Here is a 25,671-nt window from a genome sequence, read left to right as displayed (position 1 = left end):
TGAAAGTAGCAACTTTTTTTTTTCTTTTTGAGATACAACTATTTACATGTAACCAAAGACAATGTCCTTGAAACTGGTACAAACATGTTTTTCTCTTCCTGTAGGTTTTTTTTTTTTTTTTTTCATTTTCAAAATGACAACTCAGAAATATTGTAGAAAATAAAAATATCAGCTTCGGGAAAAAGTAGTCTAAGCATTTTAAATGTTCATTAACCACTATGTACAGGAGTATTTACATTCTAAAATCCATTCAAGACCAGATTTTGTAAAGTAATTCATGTACAGTAAACACAGAGTTATGTTCACTGCAGCCCTATAAACCAGACAAAACTAAAGTAATCTGCTTATACAGGTATGGCTGTCATTCAATCAGTGATCGCACATGAGCAGTACAAGACATTGCTGCTTTTACAGACACGTGGGTTTCGAAGGTTCAGGTGCACAAGATAAAATGACACCACAACAGGATAAATAAATGGGAGCTTAATGAGGGTTGTCCAACACTGACACATCATGATGCAACGAGATTAAAAAAACAGCTAAAAGTGGCTGGACATAAAGAAACATAAAGCGACTGGGGGGAAAAAAAACAGAGGAGGTCATGCCTTGACATGAACATAAAAGTTACATTTCCTATGTTTTTTGTTTTGTTTTTGTTTTTTTTTTAAATTTAAATTTTTTAAATGTAGCGACAGTTGTGATGAAATTGAGACAAACCACAATACAGCAGGTTCTGTAAAACCCCACGTCCAGCCACTGAGCCGTGTCACATAGGATATATTATCATGAAACATAATGCCAAATCCTCAGAAGTGGCACGTCACATGTCATCAGGTAAAGACATTTCATTTACAAAGGAAGCAAAAGCATTAAATTAAATACGTTAAAAAAATAATAAATCAAAATCAACTTCATTGCCAATTCAAACACAACCCTCAATTTCTAGAGTAATCCATCACATCTATGCCAATATGTTAAAATGCATAATTACATAAAATTGAATTAATTGAATTTTAAATACTCTAAATATACCAAAATATTTCCAAATAGATAATGGGATAGGAGAAAGAAAAACTTAAAAAAAAAAAAAAATCATTAGCATTTCATTTCCATCTGCCATTATCAATCCAATAAAATAAAACAAAACTTGACATGTCACGCAGACCCGCTGATTTCTTTTTAACTAATTAAGTAGGAAAAACAAACAAACAAACAAAAAAACCTAACATGCCCTCATTGGAAAAAACAAAACAAAACAAAACAAAAACAAAAAAAAAACAAAAAAACAATTAAAACATTTCAGAAGATGCCCGTCATGTGACTTGCTACCTTGTACAGCTTACAAAGATAATGGGCGCAATCAGAACATATAAATCAGAGCTCAAACATATTAATTTTCCCTTAATATCCGGATCAGGCCAATTGCAAACAGGTAGGTAAATGTGTTTATGCATTCAAATCACTCCACACAAGTTTATACAGATATCATCCTGACATCCATGAAAATGATTCATGTTTTTCATGTTAATCAATGATTTCACCCTTGGCTTTGACGTGGACAAGGAGAGATTAAAATGTAATGATCCATAAAATTTGACTCACAAGTCCACAATCCAGCTAAGCATTACGGTTGCGACCAGGAATCTAGAGCCGACTGTGGAGAGAGGACTCCGCTTCAGTGGCCCGACGTCTCTCGATCTCGGCGATCTCGACCTTCTAGGGCCATAAAGACGAGGTTCACGTGTCTTCAAATTTGACATTCCACAAGTAGATATATAGAGACTTGTGAGATTTGGTCTCTCATCTCGCCTCGTCTCTGCCCGATTCCCAGTTACCTGAGGATGAATCTAGTACTTTCCGAGGTTATTATCATTCTGTATGTGGCATTTGTTATATGGTACTGTCTGAAAAAATCTGTGTGTCTGTTAGCTAGCAGGGCTTTGGTTCAGGCTGTGCTCCAGAGGCTGCTGAGACTGGTGTGTGTGTGTTTGTGTGTGTGTGTGTATACACATCAGACTATGCCTTTACAGGTGACTAACAATTCAGAGCGATCACAGGCTCAAGTGATCACAGAAAGTCAAGGGGACACTGTTGAGACTCCAATGACCCATTGTGGCTCCTGTCAGGGTAGGGGTGCCAGAATTATCTGGAATCTCTCTGATGTACAGTCTGAATGTGAGTTAGCTGTCTGGCTGTCTGTTAACAGTGCTCCAGGTAGTCGATGACCCGTGAGATGGACTTCTGTCCTGTGGTGCCCATTGCACACTGTGTTTGAAGAGAGAGAAGAGGGAAAAAACAGACAAGAGGGTGAGTGGGCATTTTTATTACTGGTTACTGTGGTTGTGAGAACCAGCTCAGAGAGCGAGGATTTGGAGTAGGACATTTTGGCTTTTGTTCACTTGATATGGTGTTATTTATAAAATGAATAGCTCCAGTCCTCAGTCCTGACAGGGTGAGTCACATTCAAAGCTGTTGTGAATATCTGATAAATCTACACCTGTGTGGCAGCTAGAGTTCATATTAATGCATGAACAACACCGCCACCCCCAATAACTACTAATATTGGAACTAAAGCTGGATAAAAATAGATTTTCCTAAGGCAATCTTCATTTGAACAATCCAGTATCAATTGTTAAAATCCTGAAACGGGTCTTTTAATCTGTCTTTTTCAGTGGCTGTGTAAAGATTTTTGCAATATGTTTTTTGTAGTGAGCCAACGGAAACCCAGTTGCCTAAGCCTCAAGCCTAAGAGGAAAATGTTGTGATACATTTTGAATTTTCAAACTGTGGCAGTAGAGATTGGGGAAAAAGCAGAGTTATATGTAATCTGCAAAACTAGTACCGTAACGCAAACATCCAGAATTGAATCGATATGGAATCGAATCAAAATTCTACCAAATCAAATGCTTGTGCATCAGATTCAAATAATTTTTTTTTTTTTTTATTTCAATGTCATGTAACTGATGAAACAATCTGCCAACAGAGGTGGTGCTTTACAGGAATTTTAGAACATCTAAAATGTGTTGCTGGACATGAAGATCTCTTGGATTAGGATTAAAATTAGTTTTACGTTTGTATTGAAAGTTCTGAGTCTTTCCATAAAGCACTTCAAAACACTTTGCTGGCTTTCCATCAGGCAGTCTATATGCTTTTAACACCCGGAGAGACAGGTTAGAAGGGCAACAGACACAGAGCCTCATCATATATGTTGCTCTTTAAAGCCCTTCAGACATTATGCCCTCTTCCAGCCATTCATGACTGAAATAAAATGAAAGAAAAGTGCTCCACATTCTAACATCACTTCAGTGAGGAGTATGCATTTAAAGGGAAGAGCTATAATTTTATGGCAAAAAAGGCATTCACATTTTTGGGCTGCAAGAGGCTCTAATTGTATTTTTTAAGCTCCCTCCGATGAAAATCAAGTTTTTAACCTTATTAATACATCCATGTGGTGTTTTTCATATGCTACAAGACACATCAGGAGCGAAATAAGCAGTCAACGCCATGAGTTTTTCCACTCTGAAACTGCAGTGTATCGACGACAACATCAAAAATCTCGATTCAGACAGGCAAGGTTATCGACGTCATAAACCTAAGGAACCAATCCTGTTAATTGATGGGTCGTGCTTTCTGTATCATTAGCACCAGCCCTGCCTGTCATTTGAGTGTTTTATTTTCAAAAATGTCAATTTTGTTTGACGAACAGATTATCAACTACGCAGTGACACTTACACTACAGTGCAAATTATGAGGCAGTGTGTGCTCAGGCAGGGGGCGGGCAGGGAGTATTTGCGTATTCATAGATCCAGCCATACTAAATTAACGCAAGTGTAGAGTTATATCTAAGCCATTTTAAGAAAGAATGCATGTTTTTCATGGAAAAACTCCTAAATATGTAATACTGATGAAGACAGACGGGTTTTAGGGGTTTAATCAATGCCTGACGGGGTCTTTAACAAAGAGAGTGCTCTAGTGCCATCACTGTTCCTCCAAATGTCCCTCTGGTCAGGGGGTCCAATTAAACCACTTCGAATATTGGGGAATGAAAACTTCAATACTATTTGCGTGAGGCATTACCTGAGCTAAAGATGGGTATTGGGCTGTTTTTAGTGTTTACAAAATGTTAGTTCCTCTGGTGCCAAATTTCAATACTTTTATTTTTAGTTCAATGAATTTAGCACAAAAAATCCCTTTTGGTGTTCCTCTTCTCACAGCCCATTGCTAGCAGAGTTTCTGTATTCAGCTTTGCTTGTGGCTGGCAAAGCAACATGCTATCTTTACATGCACTGGTATTGGCTGCTTGCCAGACAAATAACACAACTGAACCGGGCTTGAGAAAATAAGCTCTTCAGTGCATATGTTTGTCCTTGATATCTGCACAATGCTAAAAGATAATGAAGATGACGTCATAATTTATAACGAAAGAATGTAGCACAGAGAAAGGTAACCAAAGTCCAACTCAGACACAGCCATCAATGACTATTCAATCTCTTTCTAAGAGCTTGCTCTAGGCTATGTGCAGACTCTTTTCTACAACTTTTTTTTTTTTTTTTACTAACCAAAAGAACATCCTTGTCCTTCAACAAGCCACCGGCCATATTCCAAAAGGCACCTAGACCCTTTTAAAAACCGCATATCCCCACTCTCTGCCAAATTAGACCTTTTACCCCTGCAAGCTAAACTGTGCATTAGTGCAAAGAGACTCCTCATTTTGTTTGACCCATGTCTGTGTCCCCAAGCATCCTTAACTCCATCATCGTGTATATTCTCTACAACAGTTTATTTTATTAGATGATATTCTGTGTTTAATTCAATAACTACTGATTTACAGATAATACATTTACACCTTCTAAGTAAAAGGTATTTCATTCCCTTACTATATTGTCTGTACTCCAGGTACTAATTTCTAAATTCTGGAAGCAAATCAAGTCACTGTCCTGTTCCAACGCTTCTTCAGGTCCCCCTGAAAATATTTTCAGAAACTCAGTTGAAATTAAGAGCAAAAATGATATAACTAGCTGCATTTTCAGTCAGTCTAAAACAGATTCTCATTGTTCTACCTCCAACACTGTGACACCTCCAGCTGGTTCAATAGGTGCCTCTTTTGTTTTCAGACCCATTTCAGATGGGGATATCTGTATTGCTCTTAAAACTATTGATCCAAAGAAGTCCCTGGGACCAGATAACCTCAAGGCTTTCCTAGTAAAAGGTTGCTGAAATTATTGCTAAGCCCATAGCATACATCTTTAATTGCAGTCTGCAGACAAATTAAATCCCAAAATTATGGCAGGCAGGCTATGGGGTTCCCTTATTAAAGGCTGGAGAGCTCTCAGATCTTAACACTTATCACCCAATTTCCAAGTTCTCTATTCTTGCTAAAATGTTGGAAGCTCAAGTAAACTCAAACGAAACAATTTCTGGCAGTAGGGGTGGAAAATATATCAATGTTATACTGATACTGTGATGTAAGACTAGATATCGTCTGGGACTTTGGATATTGTAATATCGTGCTCTGGCATCAGTGTTGTCTTTTCCTGGTTTTAAAGTCTGAATTACAGTAAAGAGAATCAGTTTTCTGAACTTAATAGACTACTCTAGGTCTTCTATTATATATTAGCTCTACTATTTGCCTTGACCTCGGTCATCAAATCCGCATTACTATTGATTATGCATGTAAGTGGGAAACGTAACTGCCTGATTCCTTAGGTGCTTGATGTTTTTATTCCCTGTCTGTTGTGTTTTATTCTATTTAAACTGTAAATGATGTGCTTTCTTGGCCAGATCTCCCTTAGAAAAATATTTAAATATCAAAGGATTTCCTGGTTAAGTAAATGTAAAAAAATGGACTCTGATTACTGACAGCCTGATTATTCTTAAGTATTCTTACCGTGAGGTTCATGAAGTTCAAAAACTTTTTCAGCATTTCTGTCATGATGGAGAAATCCCCTTTAGGTAGGTGCTCCCTCACAGTAGTCACATTGATCTGGGAAGAACAGAGTGGTGTGTTAGGGTAGTCACACATCAAACTTTTATGCTTCAAAACTATTCAAGACTTTATACACTATGCCATGTAACATGATGAAGAGTGGGCCATAGTGATGCGCAGATTTGAGCTCTTTGGGTCAAAAAAGATTTTTTTGACTTTAATACTTGCAGCAATCCCCCCACAGCAGAAACGTTAAGTGTATCTCCCCAGTAAGAGAGAGGTTGTGCATATGTACACACAAGGCATAGCGGTGTATCTTCAGTGATTATTGAAATGTCCAGACTCACTGACAGAAACGATCAGGATTTAATGTTAATTAATGTTCTGTGCTCTTCAACACAAAAGGTCACACATACAGCCCAGGTTCAAACAGATAAATTGTTTGGAGTGAAGCAGCCGTCCTCCTGATAAATTCCTGACCTCCATCAGCTGTCTAAAAGTTTAATTTTGTTTCCCCTAGACATTTTCCTCTGTCCTGTCGAGTTTATCACTTTTATCACTGCAGTTTTTAATTTTGCTGCTTAAATGTCCAAACATTGACAGGGACATTACTGGGCACATGGAAACATTTACAGTTACTGAAAGCAATTAACACATCACACAATAAAGAAATCATGTGGAATGCTCTCACTACTCGACATAATTTAAAAACCAACATAGCCTACAGGGACAGGTAGAGGTGGAGTGAAATGTCCATACAGTTGCAGGTCTCCAAATCTGAGAAAATAATTATTGCAGGTGGGTGGCAGGTGGATGATTTATGCATCCACGCAGATTCTGATGGGGTCAGGGCTGATTCACGCATCACTAGTAGGCCACTACTTGAAGTGCTCTGGAATCAATCAGGTTTTGTAAGAGCCTAATACTGAAATTACTGAACTATTGTGCAATGTGTGTGTGTTGTGTGTTAATCTCACCTGGCTGCCCTGGCAGAGGCAGCCCAGCAGCAGAGCAGTGTACGAGGCTACAATGCTGTCCTCCATATGCTTGCCTGCATGCTGAAGAGCTACAACAAACGGGAGAAATTAAGACATTCAAAATTATATTGCTTTTTTTTTTGGATGGGAGGGTCTCAAAATTTGATGTTAAGAACTGCTGTACAGATACAAAATTTGGCTGGAAAATTCTATGTGAGAAGGGCCCAATCAGAAAGACACTTTTATATGTGGCTACGATTTACTGCAGAATTACATAACAAGCTGTACTGCGGGTGAGAAGTTCAGTGAGTATTTTGACAAAAAAAGGAAAATAGTGCAATGTGGCTGCTCAACATTTTGATTTTTACAAAAAGGATAATTCTGTTTCTACTTATTTTAGTTTTTTTCAGCACTCGGAGTGAAGGCCAGGGGTGAAAAAAAACATGTTTATGCTCAGGATTTAGCTTCAAAATAAACTGAAGATTTTCTCCAAAGTGCTTATTAATGTATAGGCTAGAGAGTCTGCACAGAAGCAAATGATGTGTTACACGAGACAGATAAAATAGATTAGGCAGATTAGACTGCTAGATAAACCACATGCTATTTGGAAATTGTGTCTTAAACATGGAATTGACCATGAAATGTTAGAATTTCAGCAAAAGTACTGCAACGTTATCATTTCTTTACAGCCCTGGTGAGGCTAGAAGACACGAATGGACCAGGGGAAAAAGTTGTAAATGGCCACTGCAGGACTTTCTAGTGACCTAACATGCCCTCTGGTGGTCCTATTAGACACCCAAAGCTCAGCCACAGCAACAGGCAGAGAGCAGCTGTTTGCAACTCTGAATTTGTGATCTGACCACACCAAGAAGACTGAACAGACATGATTACTGTACATTGATTTCTGTGCTATTTTTGCCTGAGAACTCATAATTTCTCACAAAGTTTCACGAGATAACTTATTAAGATACAAAAATACAATGTGACCGCATCATGATGCAAAATTCAGCTCTTACATGCACACAAAATTCAGACAAAGAAAATTAACCTTTATTTAGGTCCAATTCTTCATCCTCCTCCTCTTTCTTCTCGTTCTGGCTGTCATTGGTTTCGGAAGCCACCCACTGGATCTCTCCTGATGTCTCCTGCCACTCACCACTCTGGTCCAGTGCCGGCTTCGGCGCCTCGCTGATGAGGTCGTCAGTCTTAGCCTCAGCCAGGATGGCAGCCCGCTCTCTCTCCAGGAAGAGCTAGGATGTGGAGAAACACAGATAAATGTTACATTGTCCCCTTCACAATATATTTGCACCTAATATAGTGGCTTTTTTGCAATTCAAAGGGAGTAAAGGAACATGAGTCAATAAACAAGACAGCCCAAGAGTTGTTGCTGGTGAGGTCAGAAACCAAGTAGGCAAAAAATCCTCACAGGCAAAGGCAAAATTTCAATCTTAATCACTACAGCATTCAGTAGCACAGTCCTTGTCATGCTGTCAGAAATGTGTGCGCACTATCCATCTAAGGAGCTGGTTCGATTATATCAATAATACAAACAAAAAAACTTATTTAACAATGCAGCTATTATCCATATTCATTCATTTGCCATAGCACTTTTAAAGCACTAGTTCAATTGTTTGGTTAGGTCCACAGAAATACAGAAATGTAATTCTTCGTACATGTATCATTATGAATTCTCATCTCCAACTGCTTCATCCTAACAAGTGCTGGATAACATGGACAGAGCCAACTACCACAATATCTTTGACATGATACATCCATGGCAGATAAAAGCACAGCTCGAACAGCCTAATAAGTTCAGAAAACTGCATCCCTTTACTGTGATGCAGCCTTTTAAGCCATGAAAAGACAAGACTAATGTCATATCAAGATTTTAAGACAAAATTCTAGATGATAGCTAGTTTCATAACAAAATATTGATATACTTTCCAGCTCTAACCCACCACACCCCCCAAAAAACTCTATGCCATCAATCTTTGTTAAAATATTCATTAATGAGAGCTGGCATAGGTCCCACCTTCACCAGGGCAGCCAGGGCACCAGAGGCCTTGGGCTTATCAGCTCCATCTCCCTTGGTCTCGGTTGGGCAGGACGGCGCCGACTCTCCGTCTGTCCCTGCTTGTGTTGGGTCAGCAGGTTGGATCAGGCTGTCTTCCAGGCAGGTATCTATGGCATTGTAGTCCATGTCCACCAGACAGTGGCGGTTCCTGGCACTGTACTCCACAAGATTAATTAGCAGGCCCAGGCCCTGGTGTAGAGAACAGGGGACACATGACAAACAGATACGCACACAGTTGCACATACAAAGGCAGACAAGCACACCCACAGAGCAAAAGCACATGCTATTAGGATATCATCTCCATTTTGCTGCCTGTCACACAGCACCACCTGGCTGTTTTTTTTTTTTTTTTTTTTTTTTTGAGGTCCTTACCAGTACGCGCACATCAAATCGCTGCTCCTGGGGGATGAAGCGTGGCACCCGAAGGACACAATTCAGAGCTGTGACTATCAGCTCTTCCTGCTCACCTGTCTTGGTGCTTCCCCACTCTGTAGACCAAAAATAATATTATAATTCAAATCTCGAACTAGTAGTCAACATAAATCAATGCCGAATGTATGAGTATTATATTACATTGTGATCTAAGCACATCGTCCTGAACCTGGACCCAGCTTGTTAGCAGGCTTACAAAAACACTGTACCATATTTATTTATTTTTCTTTGGGCCTCAATTAGTCCAGTAATTTTAGGCCAAAATTGGGGTCAACCTAGGACAAATTGCAAGAGAAGCAAACTCAACTGATTTTGTATCCTCAGTATGTCCTGAGTGAGGGGAAAAAAGTCCCAAGAAATCCTATTGGTGGAAAGTTTTGAAAATCGCCTATTTATGACCACATATTACCAAAAAACACTGTTTTTAACACACAGGGGAAAGGGTTCAAAATTTTCCTTTCAGATATCACTATAAAAATTCACAAGTTGATTACACACATAAAGACAAGAAAAAAAGTCAATTACAAGTTCTTTGAATTATTCTGTTTACACATGCATATCACACATTATCTGATTTGATTTCCGCTAATAAGGAATATAAGGAATGAATGCAGGAAGAGACATTTAAACATTGAATTAAAAGGTTACTATATATATAGTAACCTTGAATTAAAAGGTTACTGTTTAAATGTCTCTTCTGGCATTTATTCCTTATATTCCTTATTAGAGCATATCAAATCAGATAATGTGTGATATGCATGTGTAAACAGAATAATTCAAAGAACTTGTAATGGACTTTTTTTCTTGTCTTTGAGTGTGTAATCAACTTGTGAATTTTTATAGTGATATCTGAAAGTAAAATTTGGAACCCCTTTCCCGTGTGTTAAAAACAGTGTTTTTTGGTAATATGTGGTCATAAATTGGTGGTAAAACTTTCCACCAATGGGATTTCTTGGGACTTTTTTTCCCTCACTCAGGACAAACTGAGGATACAAAATCAGTTGAGTTTTCTTCTCTTGCAATTTGTCCTAGGTTTTTTCATAAAATGACTGGACTAAATTGTTGAAACACAGAATACACTCTATTTTTTACAGAATAATTAGATAAGATACTCTTTTAATATGACTATGGAATAAAGAGAGAAACTTTACAAAAAGTGAAATAAGAACTGTCAAAGCTTGGTGTGATTATCAACACTTATCCAGCTGTTCTACTTTGTTGCTCTAAACTGTGGCTGGCATGCCAGGACATTAACTGCAGAGCAGACTGTAAGCTCTGCTTCGTGTATAATGAAATAGAAATTAATTAGTCATAATAAGTAATCAAAGTATTGCTACTGGTAGGATATTGCAGCAGATTTGCATATATACTCAAAATTGAAAATATATTACTAGTATCTTCATTTACTGCCCGCAACTCCCCTCAAGTTCACCCACAAGATTTTTTTTAAACCCAAACTCTTTTATCTTGCTGGTGCACAGCATCAGCCAACTAGTGCAGTGGCCCTGAATCAAGTATGTGTGAGGTAATATTTTGCTCAATAAACTTAAACAGGTATGTTTGCATGGGGAATGACACCTGGGTCCTCCGGTTAGGGGACAACCTCACAAACTATCAATCCAAAAAAATGCAAATAAAAGAGATAGCTTATTATGTTAAGAGATACTGGGTTCAACAGGATCCTCAGAGTAATAATTAATCGTGTCCATACCATTATCATGGGTGAGGTTAAGCAGCACGCCAATAACAGCCCTCATGCAGTCCTCTACAGCCTTGCCCACGTTACTGAAGCTGCAGTGGGGAAGTGCTGCACCCGAAGATGACAGGGAAGTGTTGTTCAATGCCCTACTGTAGCGCTGGATCATATCCTCGCAGTACCGCAAACCTCTGGCAAAAACAATAAAGAGAGATGGTGAGAGGCAGAGAGCAAGGTGAATCAAACAGCAGAAGAGATGGAGGAACACAGAGGAAACAAGGCCTTGGCTGAGAAAGAAAGCAGAAAAACAGTGTAGAATGAATGACAAAGAGTAGATGGAGAGAGATAAGAGACATGGACAAAGAAAAAGGGAGACGAGAGAGAATATGAAAAGAAAGAGAAATTGACCAAGACAGAACAGGGATTAGATTATCAAAGTCATCAGATGAGGCTTTGCTTACAGGAGGCAGCAAGAGGGCAAAAAGCTTAATTTGACATAACCCTGACACTTGCTGTGTGCCCACCAATACAGGAATATTAATCAAGGGTTGCATGCTGGCAGTAAAAATCCAGACAGTGGAAAGAAAGGCTGATAATTCTGTGAAATAAAGTGTAATGGTAAATACAAATAAAAGGCACATTTTCTTTTCTCCCTTTATTTGGAAGGGATACTGAACAGAAATGAGATTTGCTTTTGCTTTCAATATTTGCCTTCCATGCAGCTTGCATCTTTTGGTGCTCCCTGTTCTGCCTCTCATGGTTCTTCAGTAAGAGGTAGAGGTGGTTTGCAGTGTTGGAGTGTAACGTGGGAACCGGTCAGCAGCATATCTCCAAACTACCGTTTTCTGGTCGATGCCAGATTTTTTTCAATCAAAATCACATCCAAACATCAGAACTACACCCCTTTACGTACAAGTCCCTCATACTCGAGTGGCTGTGCTGAGCAGTTCTGCGTTTGTTTGTTATTTGAGCCCACATGTAGTAATTATATATTTAGGACAACTAGGCGCTCTGACTCAGTGATGTAAAATACTGCTGTGAAGAGGCTTTTATGATAACAGCAATAAAAACAATAGTTGAAAATCTCCGATTTGATTTTTCTTTCTTCCCCTGATATATATCGTCAAATCACATAGCCCCACTGGAATGTGATGGCTGCAAGGCAGCATTTACAAGCCACATATACAAAAATAATTACATACACATACAGCAGCATCCTCCACCCATGTTTAGGAGATATACACTATTTGTTATATTTTTTTGTTAATTACTGTATTTTTCTGAAAATGGTGTTACTTGCCCCGTCTAAAGGACAGTAGATAGCATGTTTATTTTGTGTTTTCAGAGAAGGAAAGGCTCCAACAAGCAATATGAGTGATGAAAACTGTGTTGATAATTCCCAGTAAGCACAGATTACCATTCCTTGACTGCTATGACAAGTCTTCTGGTGCCCAAGGCGCTAGGTACTACTCTCTACTGTTTTTGTTACTGATTTATTCCTATATGTTCTGATTTGAGTATGTTTTTTTCCCCACTGGGTGGACATGGGTTGGTAATTCATTTTTCAAAGACCATAATGCCCTTGAGGACACTGTTTAATGGAATGAATACAATAGTGATACATTAAGCTGAGTACAGCTGCAACAGTTAGTAGAATAATTGATTAGGTGCCAACTACTAAATTATTCAGCATTTATTTTGATAACTGAATAATTGTACGGACTCATTTTTAAGAGGAAAATTCACAAATTCTCTGATTCAAGCTTCTCAAATGTTAAGATTTTCTGGTTACTTTAGTTCTCTGTTACTGTAAATGTCTTTGGGTTGAGCAATGCTGGTTTGGATAAAACAAGACACGAGATCATCGCCATGTTCATTTTATGGACCGAACAACTTATCACTTTTATCAAGAAAATAATCATTAGTTGCAGGTCGAAGCTGAGTAAAGATAATTTCTATGTTCATCAATGGCTTTGTATGAGCCAGGGGTATGTAATGGTATTTTGTTCTTACCTAGCAGAAGAGACGATGAGTTGTGAGTCTTTGTAGGCAATCAGGTAACTCTGGTTCTCTGGGTTCTGCACTGTCACCTAATGGCAGAAGAAGAAAAATATGGATGACAAGGAACACATAAGAAAAGAACAACAGCAGGACTGCATGATTTATTGTATTTTCATTGTATGGCAATATGATTTTTTATGAAGAAGAGTTTGCAAAGGATAGCAGCTGTTATAGCAGCTGTCAAATTTAGTGCACATCTACAATGTACAGTACGGTAACATGTCTGCAATGCCTTATGCCAGACGAGAACACTCAGACTGTTAGTCTAAGTGCTGTACCCAGACTTTGGACCATCATTATCCTACCCCACAGCTGCTGAATTATTTATCATTGGATTTTACATCGCCATCGCAAATCCTGCATTATTATCACTCTTTGCACATTTTCCCAATATCATGCAGCCCTAATGTGAGAGAAGGAAGCGAAGAAACAGGAAATGAAAAGTTCAGATCCATCTGATCATTGGCATGCAAGAGAAATGGTTGCAGGAGATATTCAACATTTAAAACAAAGCCTCTCTTCAGATAAGGGTAAAAGCCATCATCCAATTCATTTTGCTCGTGCTCAATTACTCTTGTCCTTGAGTGTCACTCCTGTATGACTTTGCAGACAGAGGAAACCAAACTTGACAGGATAGTACTTACACTCTCAAGCACTCTCAGACATCTCTCAGCCCCCCACAAGGAGGCAACCAGGTTCTCCTTGTCATCCTCTTGGCTCAGGTTCTGCACACACTCTTTCACTGTGAGACCACACACAGAAACACAGAGGAACATGGTTACTATGCAGCCCAAGAGTTTATTCAAACCACAGGAAAATTAAATTTATAATTTCTCTTTAGATCTGTTGTTTTGTTACCTCATGAGATTTAATAAAGCCTGCCAAGGTTTGAAAAGACGCAGTAATCCTTTGTGGAGAAACACCTTGTCAAGTAATTGGATCGTTTTCTCTAGAAACTCCATCTTGGGTTTTCAGCAAGGGGGATTACTCCCGCATCAAAGCATGTAATAAGGCCCAGAAGCATAAGCAAGGCAAAACCTTTCTTCATCTCAACTGGGCAATTAGGCAAACACTTGTCCAAATAGCCTATTTACGTCTCCTGACGCTGACCTTGTTAGCTGCAATTAACCATTGTAGGTGTGTAACTAAGGTGCCTATGCTTAGCCTCGGCTTTACTTGTTGAGCATTATAACTAACGTTACCCAACAAATTTACTGCTGGAACTACGTGGGCATATCTTCAAAGTCACCACGCTCTGGTTCATCCAGTTAGTTCAAGTGTATTTGCCCTTCTGTTATTCTACCTGTTACTACATGAGCCTTTGAGTCCCCAGGAGTGTTGCTTATTTTGTAGCAGAAAGTGTGTAGAAAAGCCTCATAAATTGAGTGCAATCTGTCAGCCAATGGAAACAAACATTTTTGTGAGCACATCAGACAGCTGAGTAAACACACCATTGCTTTGCCATTCTTGCCTAGCATCTGAGGCACAACTGGCCTGTAATGTTTTTAAATGGAGTAGAAATCAAAATCATCCAGGCAAAACTAGTGCACAGGAACGTTTTTATAGTGCAGACACATTGTTTCAATACGCCTACATGTGCACTGCAACATGAGCATGATATCCGTCCCACAGACCTACCTTTGTCTACAATGTGATCCAAGCCTCCCAGTAGTCGTAGTTCCTCTTTGAACCAATCCCCAGCTCTCTTGGAGGTCAGAGACAGCAGAGTCTCCATGGCCAGGTGGCCCGTCTGCAACAGAAACAACATCATCATCAGCCACCTCTTAGACAGAGAACATTTGACGCTACATCCTTCACAGTAAACAACATTTAAACTGTCACTTAAATTAAACATATCTCATTGCAATATCTCAACTGCATGAGTTTTTATTTATCTATTTTTTTTTAATTATACCTCTGTGTTACACAGCACAAGTTAAATAAACTTATTAAACTGATCTATAGTTGCTGCAGAATCTCATTCGGCAGTGTGAGTGCACTATCCACATGCGCAGCTGATGCTGACTTAATTAGAAGCCTCCCCAACAGTTCCTAACCAATCAGGAGCTAGAGAAGCGGTGTGCAACAGTCAGAATGAGAAAATAGACTTTAGCAAAAAGAGCAGAGGAGCAAAGGATGCAAGCCAAAATGTGGAGGAGGTTGTTTATAACAAAAAAGGATGATTTGGCTTTGGAAAAAAAAGACTTAAACACCACCTGTTTGTTGGTAATTTAGTAAATTTACCACAAACTCAGCTACTAAGCCAAAAATGTCAGAACTGTCGTGACAACAGGAAGCAACAACTCACCCTATGCAATCGAGAACTGTATTAAAAAAAAAGTGTAGGACCTAGTACAGAGGTAAGGTACAACAAACACCATATGAACAGAATATAGGTTATAGCTTTGCAAAAAAAAAAAAAAAAAAAAACAACAACAACAACAACAAAGCATATTACTGTATTGATTCTTTAGCCCTTTATACTGATATGTATCACATGACATCTCCAATTTAGTGCACTGTACTGAATAAATGTATAGTGGCAATTTTGTTTAATCTAACAGAGTGATGTTTTCCAGATACACGGATGAGTACATCTACATGCAGCCGTTTTTTCAAAGATGTTGCAACATCCTGTCCTCTGGTTTCAGGTGCTTCTTATACTCTCACACAGCTTAGTAAAGAAAGATGGAAACAGGGAGAGAGCTGCCTATGGGAGGCCAAATTAGGCTGATACTGAATGTTCACCAAAAGAAAAATAGCAACACATTTACTACAAAAGCTACCTTGATATTTATCAGGTCTGCTTGTTAAGGACAGGCACTCCTAATGAAATAAAAATGTGCCCAGAAGTGGAACTCATTTGACACAACATACCGTGATGTTTTCCAGGTCAAGGTGCTTGTTGTGCACTGTCTCACACAGTTTCCTGATCTTCTCTTTGACCTTTGCCACCTCTTTAGCGGTGAGCTGATCTTGGTGGGCTGAGTGGTCCTGCTCCAGCTCCAGCAGCTTGATCATTAGCTCCAGACAGGCCCTGTCCAAGTCCATGTTGAGACGATCCCGGCTCAAAATGTACATCAGGGCAGCCGTGCACAGAGCGAGATTCTGGGAGAATGAGAGACACAGTAATGGTCTTTACAAAGAGCCATAGGTGGCCTAGAACATTCATGGGCGGGCTTGTGACCTGATGATCAATGGTTTGAATCACCCCGACCGGTAGGGAAAACCTTGGCTAGGAGAAGTGTATCCAGGGTGACTAAAACTTTCTTTGTAAGAAGCAATGAAACCAACAAAATCACTCACTGAAAATGTGGTCGACCAAGACAAAAGCTACATTTTAAAAAGACCTCTGAAACTGCATGCCATACCTTTCAAGGCTTCTAACACTTATAAGAAGAAGTTTTACTAACCGGGTGCTGTGGAGCATCACTGAGCATCTTGAAGACCTGCGCCACCTTCCCCCTGGCCCGCAGGTGCATCCTGAAACTGGGCATGGCACACCGTGTGGCCAGGCTGATTATACTGGGGCAGTGAGAGAGGGAGGGACAGAGAAGGAGAGAAGGGAAGAATAGACAGTGTTTCAAAGTAAATAGAAAATGTTTGTCTGGAACTTTTCAGTCTTCTGTCTTTTCAGAAATAGGGTTGTTAGATACCTAAAGTTTTAACATCATCACATTCCAATTACTGAAGACATGGGGAACAGGGAGCCTGAGGGACTTTAGTTCCTTCAGTAAAGATGGCCAGGCACCACCATCTTACAAGGTTGCCAATAGTTGGCACGGGTCTTTCCGCAATGAGATGACTGCAGGTGATGAGCAAACTGCACCACATGGTCATCCTGTTACTTGGCTAGCTAACAAACCTAAAGCTAAGTAACTAAAGCTTTGGAGACATGCAGATAGCATACATGATTTTCTTCTAAATTAGTGTTTCGTTAACTGCAGTGATAATACCTTCACACAAAGACAATTCAGTGATGTTCTCTCATTGCTAAAAATATTTATAATGATGGAAGACTTCTAGCCTTGTAGGAAGCCACGGCCTGACGGAGGGAACAAATGTTCGTCAGGTGTGGGGGAGAGGTTCTCCATGAAATGGTCCAATTTCATTCCAATTTTCAAACCAATGTTTTGTGCCTGCAACTGATCAAAAAGACTTGCTAAATGTGGCAATGCTAAACTAGCCTAGCCATATTTTAGTGACATACATTTTGTTTTTTTCTTAAGGTGTCTTATACAGTAATTTTGTTTTGGCAATCGCCTACACAAAAAAAGCAAAATGTTCAATAATACACTGATATAAAAAAAACAACAAAAAAAAGCTTTGCATTGCCATTTGACAAAAAAAAAGAAACAAAGAAAAATGGCAACACTGAGGAGAGCATTGTAAATATCCAATGACACTGTCGCTGTCCAGTGATGCACAGCTATTTTTTGTATTGTGATTCTACTATACCTTTACTGTCTCCTCTCTCTGCCTGTCTAAAGATTGAAAATACCCTTAAGCAGGCTAGATTCCCCACTGACTTGGCTGTTAAACTTTATGCTAAAGCTACTTCAATTGAAGTACAGAAATAAAGGTGGCCTCTCCTGAGCAGGTCCCTTTTTCACATTAAGACAGCAGTATTTTTTAAACAGCCTATCTGCTTTGATCGGACAGCAGAGAAAAGCCACATTAAAACAAAAGATGGGAGATGGATTCAGAGAAAGGGAAAGAGAGTGGAGAGTGGATGGCAAAAAATAGAAGTGTACTATCTGTAGTACTGGAATCGGTGCCAATCCAACTCCCAAATACTCTTACATGGATCAGCAGAGGAAGCGGTCCAGATACAAATGCTGTAATGAGCTGTACTTTGCTGGGTGTGGAGGAGCGGCAAGGCATCTTCCTCAAGCCAATCAGAATATTGCTAAAAGTGAGATAAGTCTGCTTTCACAGTACAAGCGTAAAATTTGTTGCAGTCACCTTTAGTAATTAAATAATTAAGTAATGTTAATATAAAAACAGTGACATTTTCATTCAGTAGAGTTCACTTCAACATTTATTTCATTACTCTGTATTAATAAAATACCTGAGACACATTTGCAATATATCAATTTATGCTGAAATTGTTACCAAGAGGCATCTTTGATATTTGTGTTATTCTGGTTGGCTTGACACTAATATGCAAACCAACACAGCAAAGCATGATGTTTGAGGACAATATTTTTCACTATTTTGTCATTATAATTTTCCTTTGTCTGCAAATTACACAATTTTCAAAGCCTATTTTGATAAAGCAAAGCATTTGATCCTGTAGCTGCTTTCTAATCAGACAACACTAGTACCAAGAATTAATCTTAATTGAGGTGGTGCTTTGTGTTTGCATTGGCTGATCTATTTAATTAAATACTGAGCGCCTATATTGGTTCTAAAATGTTGGTATCTGTGTACCTCTACCAAAAAAAAAAAAAAAAGTCAGACCAAAGTTGGCATGTGCTTAATCCTGTTCTGTCGAAGCCACCAGGAAGGCGGCACTAAGTGGTTTGTTCCTCTTACCTAAGGCATCTTGTGTTGAGTGGCTGGCTGCTCTTCAGCCCTGTCTCCAGATACTCAAAGTCATCTGTGAACTCCTGGTTCTCCCCAAACTCCACCACATCATTGAAATGCTTCACATGCTGTACCACTGTGTAGAGCTAGAAAAAGGGGAATGAGGTTAATCATGTATAATTGCATTAGGTATGTCCAGAGACACACCCAGCATGCGTACACACACACACAGTGAGAGAAATACTTTGACTGATTCCACTCCATTGGCTCCATTAGTACCATTGGCTGACTGCGCTAACACTATCTCATCAATAACAGCTCAGCTGAGGAAGTTAAGGCCAGATCAGTGGTAACACGGCATGTGTGTCCACGTCAACAGCCCTGCTGTGTGTGGACCCACAACGCCATAGGGCAGGACCTGAGGTTAAGACAACACGAGTGTATGTAGCAACAGCTAAGCTGCTGCCATATGTGGCTAACTGCTTGATCTGCAGCCAAAAGTCCCATCTGTAAATGACAAGCTGTAGGAGGGCTTAGATGAAAAGCAACTCTCCTCACTGCTACCTCCAACTGCATACTGGGTTTCAAATTAACAATGGCAAGCTTGACACCATGTTCCAATGAAAGCTAACTCTTTAAAACCTGAATGGATAACAGCAGCATGGCAGGGCAGGGGAGGGGAAATGAATTCATAACAGCTTGCAAACAAATGTGTTGAAAACTACACATAGATGTCGTTGCATGAAACTGAACTGCCCCTCCACCGCCTCACTGCCCAGCAGCAGTGCTATGATAGTGTCTGTAAACACCACAGCTCACAGCATGCCCAAGACTCACTTCCTTGTGCTCCTTCCTGCATTTCAGTGCTGTGACGATATCCTGGTTGGGTCGCGTGGGGATGGTCTCTGATTTAATGACTTTGGGCGGTGGTGGGGGGGCTTTGAACAGGCCATCGTCTTTGTGGGAGTTGCTGTCCTTACTGCCGCTTGACAAACTGGCCTGAGGAGGAAGAGGCAGAGGAGCGGTGTTCATACAGAAGTAACAAAATCTGTTTAATGGCGTGTCTGGGAGATTTAGCACAGCTGAATAATCGCTTAGGCACTCAAATCTTTAATATGTGCTGTTAACCTGGATGTCAGATAAGGTAGCGCAAAACAACAACTTTCAAATCCCAGTTGCCAGACACTGATTAGCTTAGTTTTTTAGCAAACAATTCTTTGTATGAGAGAATTCGACATGGACAGAGCACATTAGGCCAACTTGAATCTTGTCTAGGAATAAGGCACCATATGGACACAAAGAACACAAAACTGTTGTCTATTGTAGAGAAACAGTATACAGGATTGTGAACTGCATGGAACAGATATCAGTACGTGAATGGGTGGCCAGATTATTAGCATTAGTGTCAGGACACTTATCTGCAAGCAAATACAAACATGATGTTTCAAATCAGAATTGCAAACATGTGCCGTACAGTACACAAATTCATCCATGCTACACTGACAAATGGCACTGTCCAGAGTGCTGAAAATTTGCCATGAACACTGCAACATGAAAAATCCATGGAAACCAAATGGAAAGTCATCCAGTTCAGTGCGCTTGTAGAGTTTTCTGAAAAACATTGAAGGCCTGCTACCAGTCTACATCACAGCATGACCAAAAACAGAAGTGAGGTAACTTTCTCTGTATGGAAATGCTCACCAGTACAACAGCCATATCTTACCGGTGCAGTGTGAGATCGAGACAGGGGAGGCGGAGGCATCTCTTCTGGTTCAGGTTGGTTCCAGTGGCGAGCGTTGTACACAGCTTTAGCAGGGGACTGAAATGCAGAAACCATTTTAGTAGAGTCAGTTTGCTAATGCTAAACAGAAAGAGGACACAGCAACAGATGTGAAGCCTTTTGGATTCAGCTGCCTCATATGACCTCAGAGTATTCTTACACACACACACACACACACACACACACACACTCATTGCTATACATCTTGTAAGTGCATTGATTAAGAACCAACCAATCCCTGGTTGCAAAACCCAAATTTGTATCATCCCACATCTACAAAAATATTCTAAGGGAAACATTGGACTTCCAGTAAAAGACCTGAATAAATCAATCCCACACAAAGCTTCAAACTACTGCTGTGAATTAGCACTATGAAATGAACACAAATATTCCATAGAGTGTGTCGATGAGCAGCTGAAACAAAAGCAGCCCCAGTGTGGAGGAGTATAACAGTGCCACAATAGGAAAAAACAAAACATTTCCTAAAAATGGCACTTTGTGTAACTTAATTATACAACATGAAGACCTTGTACAAACTTCTGTCAGATGATATAAAAACAGTAAATACAGAGATTTAAGGGGGCAGATCACAAACAACCCAAAGCCACTGCTCAAGACTATCCAGCTAAAGCAGAGTACTGTCTGCAAATGGAGACAATATATGTAAAAAACACAAATCAAGAGTTAGTCATACAGACAGATATCAGCATGACCAAAAGGTAATAATTAGAGACCACTGCTTGGTCAATACTCCAGTCTGGGTAACTGGAAAACAGTCTAACTGGCAGTTACTTAATGAAATTGCTAAAGCCAAATAAAGGACAAAAACTGGCAAACTTGCAGTGAAGGCATGCAGAGACATACAAACACAAAAGCAAACAAGGTCCCAGACCTTTTTGGGTCCACTGAAGATCTTTTTGGGTCCAGTGCCAATGTCCTTGGATTTGTCACTTGGCTTCCCTGAGCATCCCTTCTGTCCATCAGTGGCCCCAGGGCTGGAGTCATCAGAGAACTCAAAAGCATCTGTTGGAGAAGCCAGATTGTGGACAGCAAGGAACTAGCATCAGTATGTGAATGGGCAAGACTGTTTTTATGTTAATTCTCACTTTGTAGGCCATTATAGGGTTTAAATACAAGTTCATTTAAGACTGTATTTCTGAATGTTCAAAATTCTGAGCTTTTACTTTTAGGGTTGAACACCCAAAGTGGAATTTTTATTTTCAATTTATCTGAGCCAGCACACCATGTTGGATAATCACAGTAGAATAAACAGCAATTTAAAAAGAAATGCCAGCCAGTACTCTCTGCAATCATCTGTGCATTTTCTTTTCAGATAGTGGTGCTTGTATAAGTGCTGTTAAACCTTGTCTGAGTGGATTTAGGTAATTATTTTTAATGAAAGCTAACTGTGGGATATCTATCCAAAGACAAGAGGCTATCAGTTAGCATTGAGGCCATCCAGTAAGTATCTAGCACAGCAAGAGGAGGATGGCATTACTACTGCCCCACAAACTACTTGGGGGTAAGCGAAATAATATTTTTTTCAAAATGTGTGAGATATCCCTTTAAGAGTGAGTCAGTTTATTATCTCTCCATAGCATCGTGGTCAGCCTACCTGGATTGCTGCTAGCCTGGCTGTCCTGAGAGTCACTGGTATGAGGGCTGTCCACACTGGAGCTCAGAGCAGCCAAGGCTGCAGCTGCCGTCTTGGTCTTCTTCTTTTCTTTGGCCTGGGAGCTCTCATCATCACTGTCGCTCTCGCTCAGGTCATCAAAGCCAAAGTACTTAATCTTATAGCTACTGCTGCCTGCCATGCTGCCCTCTGACCCTTCCTCACCCTCCTGGTCCTCTTTGTCCTCAAAGCCAAAGAACTCCAGCTTGGTCTCCTTCTTGGTCTTTGTCTGGGTTGGTCTGAACCTGATGGGAAACACACAGAGAAAACTGCCTTGACTTTCTTCTTATTTATTTTGTTTTAAACCAAACCTTAGCTAAAACAGTGCAAAGGGTTGGAGACTGGTGCAGAGAAAAGAGAAGGAACCTTCCTGAGCTGAACTTGTCACAGAAAACTATTTGATGTAGATGTAGGAATCCACAGTATTGCAAAACACAAGATACAGAGAACAGCTTGAAAGAAATTCACAAAACAGTTGGGAGGGGGAGGCACACTGCAAAAAAAAAAAAAAAAAAAAAAAAAGATTAAGAAACAGAAACAGTTCCCCACAAACAAAATCAAATAAAAGGGCTTAGCTACAAAAATGTGAGGCACACTTCAAAGAAATAAAGGATTGTGTCTCCAAGGAGATGACCAGGAGCATGCACGAATTTAAATTTTTAAAATCCATTCTTCAACTTGCTGTGAAATCAGTCAGTTACAATGAGACGAAGACAAACATTTTAGATACCACAGATTCATATGATTATGTCCTGTTTGTTGTCCTTTCTATAATGCAACCTGTGACAGAGGTTAAGACAAAACAACACTGGGTAGCTTACCTGGTGGGTTTGGGCGGTGGAACATCCGACTTCTTCTTCATCTGGCCTGCCTCTCCCAGGTCAGAAGGGGCAGCCGGGGTGACAAGCTCATCCATGCTGCGCTCCATGGAGTCCTGAATGGTAACGTTGCACACTGACAGACAAGACGGGTGCAGCACTGTGTAGTCCCGTACCCTCCCCCTGCCCCTGCCTGCTGCTGCTGCCGGCTTGGCTGCTGTGTTGGCATTGGCAGAAGTATTGCTTGCGCTAGCGGCAAAGACACTGTTGGGTTTCACTACGGCACTCGCTGTGTCAGGGGGCTTACTGCTGCTGCTACTGTTGTTTTCTGCAGATTCAGAGGAGGTTTTTCGGTTGGGTCGCCGGTAGGTCTTACAGTTGGAGGCCCTGAGGGTGAAAGGGGAAGGGGGAATGTTGTCCACTGGAGGCTCTACAGGAGGCTCCTGTTCTGCACTTTTCTGCCCTTCTGTGGGAAGTCCATCCACTTGGGAGTCTCTGCTACCTGCTGGTGCATCAGTATAATCTAAACTGGGGGAAGAGGATATGGACCGCTGAGTCCCTACTGAGTTACAAACATCAGAAGAGACTGTCTTTGAAAAGGAGGACACGGCTGCAGGTTTCTGGCTGCTATCTGATGTGCTTTTGCATGAAGGCTGACTATTCTTTACAACCTTGTCCTCAGATGTTTGCTTACCTGTGAAAAGAGAAGAAACAATATATGTGATCACATCAAATAGCTGACACTAACTAAATGGACAACAGTCAGGGTCTCAACAAAAAGACAAACAAATATAAACTACAAAATGACAGCTGTGTCAATTATGTTTTGTCACATGAAACCAGAGAAAGGGCATCTTAAAATTACTGCAGCAACTGTAAAGGCTAATTTATATTTAGTCAGTCTGTCAGGAACAATTAGGAAAGAGATCAGCTGAGAGCAAGGCTTCATCCATCTTCTGGTAATAAGCACACGAGGGAGTTGGTCCAGCTTATCTATTCAAGATATAAGTATCACTCACTTCAACATCATCTCCAAATTCTCAATTTATGTTTCTAATATCTAATATTTACTGACCAAATATATGACATGAAGTCATCACTGATATTTTACATTCAGTTCACATATAATCAGCTTAGGCTTTGCCAGTGCTGCAGAATTCCAAGTACATCTATACAGAGCCAATCACAAGTAGCAAAGGTCCCGCTGTGCTCATTTCACAAGTCCAGCATAGAGAAGCACTGATACACTCGTATTCAGTAGTTTTGTTTGATTTTAATTAGTTGTGTATACTTACTCGTGAATCTCACTGTTGAGCCTGTAGCGCCCTGTGTAGAGGCCACAAGAGTGGTGGTCTCACTGCTCTGGACCGAGGGCGTCTTCGTAACGTCCCCCTCATCTGCTTTAAACTGGGACACGCTGTGAGAGGTTACAGTCTTGGACTCGTCGTCGCTGTCAAACCCAAACGGGTCTTCGTCACTATCACTGTCCTCAAGCCTGGGTCTCTTGGGAAGCTCGGGAACTTCAGGTTTCAGGAGAGGCCTTTTGGCCCCCAACTGAGCCTTGTAGGTGGTCTCTCCCCATTTGGTGGTCAGAGTAGGCTTTTTATTTGAGAAGACCTCTTCAAATTTAGAATTAGCCTCTCCTCCCTTGCGGTTGTATGTTTTGCCAAATCTAGATGTCATTTTGGTTGCTTTATGTTACATATTCCCTGTGGACAAAACAAGAGACTTGTAAATGAATTACATATCACCACAATGAACAGAAAGAGAAACAAAACTTAAAACTGCTTCAAACGGCATTCAAAGGACAACTTCATAAGAATCTGTGTGTGATGGGCAAAATTAACCAACAATCCATCCTTTACCACTATGGTAATTCAAAAAAGTATAAGGGGTTAGTTCTCTACGATCCGACTAGCTTTAAGTATACAGGTTAATTGTTAATGTTAACTAGCTGAAATTAGTTCACCACATTAGCACAACTAGCTTAGTGCTCCTGTTATTGTAGCCGCCACATAACATACGCATTCAAACTGCAGCAACAGCTAGGAAAGATAGGGTTGACTAGCTAAACCTCGGTATGAGGACGAGTTGTTCTCAGTGGAAAACATTAAGCTATGTGTAAAGTCAACATTAGCCAACATAGCATAACGCTAGCTAGCTAAGTTACCTAACAGCTAGGCCTGGTCCCGTCTGTAAAGTTACTGTAAAGTTAGCCATTAGCCGCTAGCAACGATAATGCTAAGCTACAGCTAACGTTAGTCTTATGTTTACATTCCACATTTGATTAGATTGAAAGCCGGAACTAGCCTTGTGTAAAAAATGCGATCACACTCGACGAATGTCTATTACAATGGTCGGACGTAAATGCTAAAAAAAAATCTAAATACAATTTAAGTGCAAAAGAACAGCAACATTTCATCTTACCTTTCAACTCCGATGAACAACCGCTCGCTCTCCAGCCAGCCGGCTAGGCCTTATCAGCCACTCGCGCACAAACCAAGCGGGTAAAGTCCGCTCAATGCTCTCAAAAACAGCCCTAGAAATACACCACTAACCCCAATATGATGTAAAAATAATGCCTGGAAACAAAGGAAAATCGTCTACACGCACCCGCGGATAGTATAGTCCAAATACTGTTTATAATCCAGACTTTTTTGCATTTTGTAGTGCCACTGACGGCCATTAAAATCTCCCCTCCCTCTT

The 25,671-nt window shown here is 40.2% G+C and overlaps 1 protein-coding gene across 1 annotated transcript; it reads right to left on the bottom strand.

The window, feature by feature from the left end:
* Positions 1-25,671, bottom strand: wapla (WAPL cohesin release factor a). Its single transcript, XM_030070310.1, has 20 exons — positions 25,393-25,671; positions 24,261-24,674; positions 22,969-23,659; positions 22,091-22,392; positions 21,368-21,498; positions 20,419-20,514; positions 19,533-19,694; positions 18,705-18,841; positions 16,580-16,691; positions 16,044-16,274; positions 14,805-14,916; positions 13,811-13,908; positions 13,119-13,195; positions 11,121-11,296; positions 9,350-9,465; positions 8,936-9,166; positions 7,952-8,153; positions 6,904-6,992; positions 5,888-5,983; positions 1-2,265 (listed from the first exon to the last, which is right to left on the bottom strand). The coding sequence occupies exons 2-20, from the start codon at positions 24,646-24,648 to the stop codon at positions 2,200-2,202; spliced, it is 3,513 nt and encodes a 1,170-aa protein (XP_029926170.1). The 5' UTR covers positions 24,649-24,674; positions 25,393-25,671; the 3' UTR covers positions 1-2,199.

Source organism: Myripristis murdjan, chromosome 15, assembly GCF_902150065.1.
Source record: "Myripristis murdjan chromosome 15, fMyrMur1.1, whole genome shotgun sequence".
Classification (NCBI taxonomy): domain Eukaryota; kingdom Metazoa; phylum Chordata; class Actinopteri; order Holocentriformes; family Holocentridae; genus Myripristis; species Myripristis murdjan.
This window is presented reverse-complemented; position numbering and strand designations above follow the sequence as displayed.